We start from the raw sequence: 5,807 nt of genomic DNA, 5'->3' as shown, positions 1-5,807 counted from the left end.
AATAATTGTAACTATTTGCAACTTATTTTTTTATTTTTAATTATACATGCATTCTCTCTAAATGAATCAAGGAAATTATAGCATATTTTCAATTCAAAAAGGCAAAATTTAATAAAAAATAAAAATAAAAAAAATAAAAAGTTGAGTAATTTGCGTCACCGGATAGTGTCGGTAGTTGAACTTTTCTATTGTAAAACAGTCAAATATAAAAAATGTATCTACTTACATTTTACCAGGCATTCGTTAACTTCTTTAACGTTAATCATTTTGATATTGATGAGATAGACTGCTGAACTTTTAGTCTTCCTAACAACAAACAGACCGTTGCGTAATGTAGTGCATCAGAGCAGCATCAATAATAATATCAAGTGAATCTCTTATTTGCATCTTAAGTTTATTGCCAATAATAATGACAGGTTTGGAGTCAAACGCGAACGTGAACTCGGTGAGCTCGCGCAAAACACATCTTCAGCACAGCGACTCATTTAAATGCCTCTGATTGGCCGATGTGATCAACAGACATGTCTCTGATTGGCTACAATGCTCAACGCTGCAAAAGCATGTCAAAAGTACCTTTATGCAAAGGGAAAAATATAAATAAAAATGTAATATGCACTGTTCATGATTAGGTAATCGCGGCCGCTGTAATCTTATTCACATTTGTTTTTTCTGATTAATTGTTTTGCTCTATGAGAAAGACAATTTAACAAAATATTCGGGGCTTTACTAAAAACATTCGGGTCTTAAGCCCCCTTAGCCCAGCCCTAACGCCGCCCCTCAATATTTTATATTTTTTTATTGAGCTGTTCTTGTCTTTACTAAAATCAAAGTAAGGCTAATCAAAGGGAAGAGTGCTCTTATAAATCACGAGGGAGCAGTGGTGGACAGTAACGAAGTAAATGTAATTCGTTACTGTACTTAAGTAGTTTTTTTACGTATCTGTACTTTACTTGAGTATTTAAATTTTGGAAGACTTTTACTTTAACTCCACTACATTTCAAAGTCAAATATCTTACTTTTTACTCTACTACATTTTCAAAATCAGTCGTTCCTTTTTATTTATGAGTGGATAAAAACTTAACTGGTCAAACGAGCCACCAATCACTAGCCTACAACGTGCGTGCTTTGTTTTGAACTTGCCTTGGCGCTTTCTGCGTGAACCAGAGCTGTTAAATATGAGAGTTGCGACCATAGACAGTATAAGGTTGCGACACACTAGGCTTGTTCGACTTGAACCGGAGCTGCACAGACCGATCAGTTTATGACATCGCGAGAGTGATTGAAAAAAGCATACAGAGCCGTCTACACTAGTACACTCTAATCGATCTCGCAGTATTTTAATATCATTCGAATGGTCTGTGCAGTGTGCAGCCGCTGTGATCTCGCCGCCGCGCGGTCACGTGATTCGTGTAGCTCTCAATAGTTCCAAACAAATCGCGTTGCCAATGATTTTAAGCGGGGCAGAGCAATTATTTTAATTATTTTATTATAATTACTATTATTGCAGCAATTATCGGTAAATATTGACGCATAATGAGCAGTGCTTATTACGTTGACACTAAAATTACTTGCATATAATAGCATTTTTTTTTCTGGGGAGTAGCAGAAACACTGCATTAATACGTTTTGGTGTTTAATTTTGGAAGGAAATAGGCTGCTCCCATAACGTAGAAAAAAAATAAAATAAAAAAATTATATATATATATATATATATATATATATATATATATATGTATAAATGTGTGTGTGTGTGTGTGTGTGTGTGTGTGTGTGTGTGTGTGTGTGTGTGTCACAGTGTATTTAATGGCATTGTGCAGGTTTATGTGAATGTATCATAACATTAGGATGTTTATAATAGGCCTATTATAGATGCTCATGAAAAATATGTACAGTAAATACTGTAAATGTATTATACCTTATGGGAACAGTCCCCTTCCGTCCAAAATTAAACACACAAAAAATGTATTCAATTCAAAAATATATATAATATAAATTTATATAGAGACTAATTAATGTCATTTTATTAATAGATTGATGTGCCAAGAGTGACATTGGAGTCTTCACGTAGACTGAGTTAAGCAAGAGTCTTGTGACAAAAATTATAATAGGACATTATAGCCATAAAAAAATCATAGTACTTGGATACTTAAGTACATTTGAAGGCAAATACTTTTGTACTTTTACTCAAGTGAATGTTTAAAGGCAGCACTTCTACTTTTACTTGAGTAATATTTTACCTTGAGTATCTTTACTTTTACTCAAGTACATGGTATGTGTACTTCGTCCACCACTGCGAGGGAGCGATTTGACCGCTGATTTTGGCTAACGTAATAGACTCGCTGTTTTTGCTGATGCTGAATCGTCTTTAGCATACAATACATTCATTACAAATGTAACTTTAAGTTAAACGTGTGTTTAAACTACAACTGGGGAAACTCACTTCACCTTCAGAGGCTCTTTCCGGGGCAGCTCAGTCTAGTCGAGTTGCAGGACCACCGCACCGCAGCAGACACACTGTGCCTGCAGTGTGTGTGAGCTAGACTGAGTGAACGCCGCTCTGCACGTTTGAATCAGGGACGTAACTAAGTATTTGAGGGGCAGGGGGGAGGGGCGAATAATACATTAAAAATTAAAAATTCAATTGTTCACTTTTGGTCAATGTATTAGACATAGTGGCGGGTTGTTTTTGTAAGTACAGTTTTTGGACCATCAAAGTTAGGGGGGCAGCTGGGGGGGCAAGGCTCTAGAGTGGGGGGGCACCTGCCCCCCCTTGCCCCCCTGTAGATCCGCCCATGGATCAGTATCTAGCCTACTGCAACAATACATCATCCATGATGCGCCATTTGAGGAGCACTCATCCTGCCATTTTGCAGGTGCAGAGGATGGCATTCCCCCTGTAGGCTACCTAGGCCTGCTACTGACACTGTTGGGCCATCTATGCAAGGTATGCACTGTTTGAAATATAATTATAATTGAAGTATAATTACAACCTTTTGGGACACTGTTTATAAAGTCCATAGCCCAATGCCCTACAACCTAATGTCCCAATCACAACTGCCAATCATGTTAAAAATAGCTTCAATGTGAATATAATATAATATAATATAATATAATATAATATAATATAATATAATATAATATAATATAATATTGTGTGAATACATTTTATAGGTCTACATATGAGTACCCAATATACTGCAGCTGATGCCACAGTGAAAAGTGAAAAAATACATCAACGATGCGTATTTGCCCAGAACTCATGATCCACTAACTTACTGGAAAGAGAGAGCAGTAATCTTTCCTCATTTGTATGTCCTTGCTAAAAAATATCTTTGTATGCCAGCAACAAGTGTCCCTTGTGAGAGGATTTTTTCAAAGGCTGGAGAAATTATCTGTAAAAAAAAGAAGTAGACTAAGTCCTTCCACAGCAGAGAAATTAATATTTTTGAATACAAATCTCTAAAAAAGTGAGACATTGTGGCTTGATTTATTTTATTAATATTCATTTTTCATGACCAAAATAACATTATGCACAGTGAGGAGCCTACAGGTTACAAGCTTCACATATTAGAAGAATACAATCATAAAAAAACAACACATTTTTTTAATGGCTCGTCAAGGTTGTTTCAGATCAGCGGGGCACACAGGAGAAATCGATCAGTGATCAGCCTATACCAGGTGCTGTAAGCTTTTTTTGGTTAAAAAAAAAAAAGATCTTGTAAAAAAAAAGGTCTTGTAAAAAGACCCTCGCACTCATGTCTTACCAAACCGGTAAGAGATATTTCGTAGAATGTGGGTAACCAGACAGTTTCGCTTCCCACTGACTTTTATTGTATTTTTTTGTCCATATAATGGATGTCATTGGGAACTGAAACCTTTTTATTACACATATGTTCAATTCAATAGCTTTTTCACTCTACAGTATAAAGATTATTTCACCATGTTTGATAATGTGTTCTGTATAGGGGACAGTTATTGCCCACCTATTACATTGCAATAGTTATTTTACAGGGTAAACTGGGAGGGTTATGGACAGCTCAAGCATTCTTGAGTTCCAGTGGATGACATAATCCCTCTATTTCTGGACCCCATTCCTAATTCACAGAAATCATCTTAACCACACCAAGGGAGCCCTCAGATGAGTTCCAGGAGCCGCTCAAAGGAAGAGTGATCTACAGTGGCTGATTACTGATTACAGCAAAAACCACCACACCTGTGTTCAGTTCAGTTCCACCTGTGCTTAACTTACATGTGGAAATACTTAACTATACCAAGACAGTGAAGAAACGATGCAAAAAAAACAAAAAATGTTTTAACTTTTGACCAGTGTAAGAGAATTCTAATCTGGACTGAAGAAATTAATTGCATTTCAAAGCTAATGTAAAAAAAATAAATAAATAATTAATAATAATAATAATAATAATAATAATAATAAAAGAAAAATTAACAAAAAAAAACATTTGAATGATACATCATCAGTGGGCAGTAGATGGGTGGGCCGTCTGATCCAGACACTGTATAAATTATAGACAAGAGGAAGAGCAGAACCAACTCCTAACAGCAGGAGACTCACTCATGGCCTATGAGACAGAGGATCATGAGACTCAATACTGCTTTCCTGCCATCAACTCATCATGTATCAAGGGAAAACGCTCTATATATGAATACAATATCATGTATGTGTTTGTATCATTGCTGTCAACATGGACTGTGTTTCTGAACCTGCTGGTGATCATCTCCATCTCTCACTTCAAGAAGCTTCACACTCCAACAAACCTGATTATTCTCTCTCTGGCTGTGGCCGACATGCTTATGGGAGTTCTTTACACCATAGATGGCTCTAGGCAGATTGAGACGTGTTGGTACTTTGGAGACACTTTCTGTGAACTGTTTATCATAATAGTTGGATTGGTTTTCTCAGGATCTCTCTGTAATTTAATTTTAATTGCTGTTGATCGTTATGTGGCTGTGTGTCACCCTTTACAGTACCCACAGAAAATAACCACAACTAAAACTGTAATAAGCATCTGTCTGGGCTGGCTTTGTTCTTTAACTTATACCATTATCTTTGCATTTAGTAATGGATATTCTGATTTGTGTTATGGAGAGTGTTTTCTTACGATAAGATTTGCCTGGTTTGTCACTGATACGGTTATGTCTTTTGGTTTTCCATGTACCCTTATCATATTGTTATATTTGAGGATTTTCTATGTAGTACATCAGCAGGTGAAAGTTATAAACTCTATGATGAAGGGTGGTAAATGTGTAACAGAAGGTACATTGAGGAGGAAATCTGAGAGTAAAGCTGCTCTGACATTAGGAATCATTGTGATAGTTTATATGCTTTGCTTTATACCATACTATATCTGTTCTGTATCAGTAAACTCTTCTATATCCATAAATATTTTGTCATGGTTCTTGTACACAAATTCAGGTCTAAATCCTCTGATATATGCTTTATTTTATCCCTGGTTTAAAAAGACAATTAAACACATCTTAACTCTGAAGATATTTCAGCCATCATCCTCTCTGGTTGATATTTTTACAGAGCATTAATAGTAATTAAACTGGTAAAGCTGTCACTCATAAAGGATATGATTATCTTTGTAGGATTTATATTTGTAATTTACACTACATGTATCTTAGTGTGTAGCTTATTTCAGAGAGTATGTTTTCTGCATTTGATGTTCAATTTAACTTCTTTCCACACACATTGATATAAATTGACACAATGTTCATAAATTGTAATAAATTAGCTAATTTAATAAACTGAGCAAGCAGCATAAATCCTCAATGTACTGGAATAA

At 35.7% G+C, this 5,807-nt stretch overlaps 1 protein-coding gene across 1 annotated transcript; it reads left to right on the top strand.

Annotated features, from left to right (window-relative positions):
• Positions 1-4,536: 4,536 nt before the first annotated feature.
• Positions 4,537-5,556, top strand: LOC308690014 (trace amine-associated receptor 13c-like; the record flags this gene model as incomplete). The annotated part of the gene is made up of 1 exon (XM_081364218.1): positions 4,537-5,556. Exon 1 carries the CDS (start codon positions 4,576-4,578, stop codon positions 5,554-5,556), a length of 981 nt encoding a protein of 326 aa, XP_081220344.1. The 5' UTR covers positions 4,537-4,575.
• Positions 5,557-5,807: the final 251 nt, after the last annotated feature.

This window comes from Scardinius erythrophthalmus, assembly GCF_964197995.2.
Source record: "Scardinius erythrophthalmus genome assembly, chromosome: 1".
Taxonomy (NCBI): domain Eukaryota; kingdom Metazoa; phylum Chordata; class Actinopteri; order Cypriniformes; family Leuciscidae; genus Scardinius; species Scardinius erythrophthalmus.
Note: the sequence above shows the minus strand (reverse complement) of the source record. Positions and strands in the feature narration are given on the sequence as shown.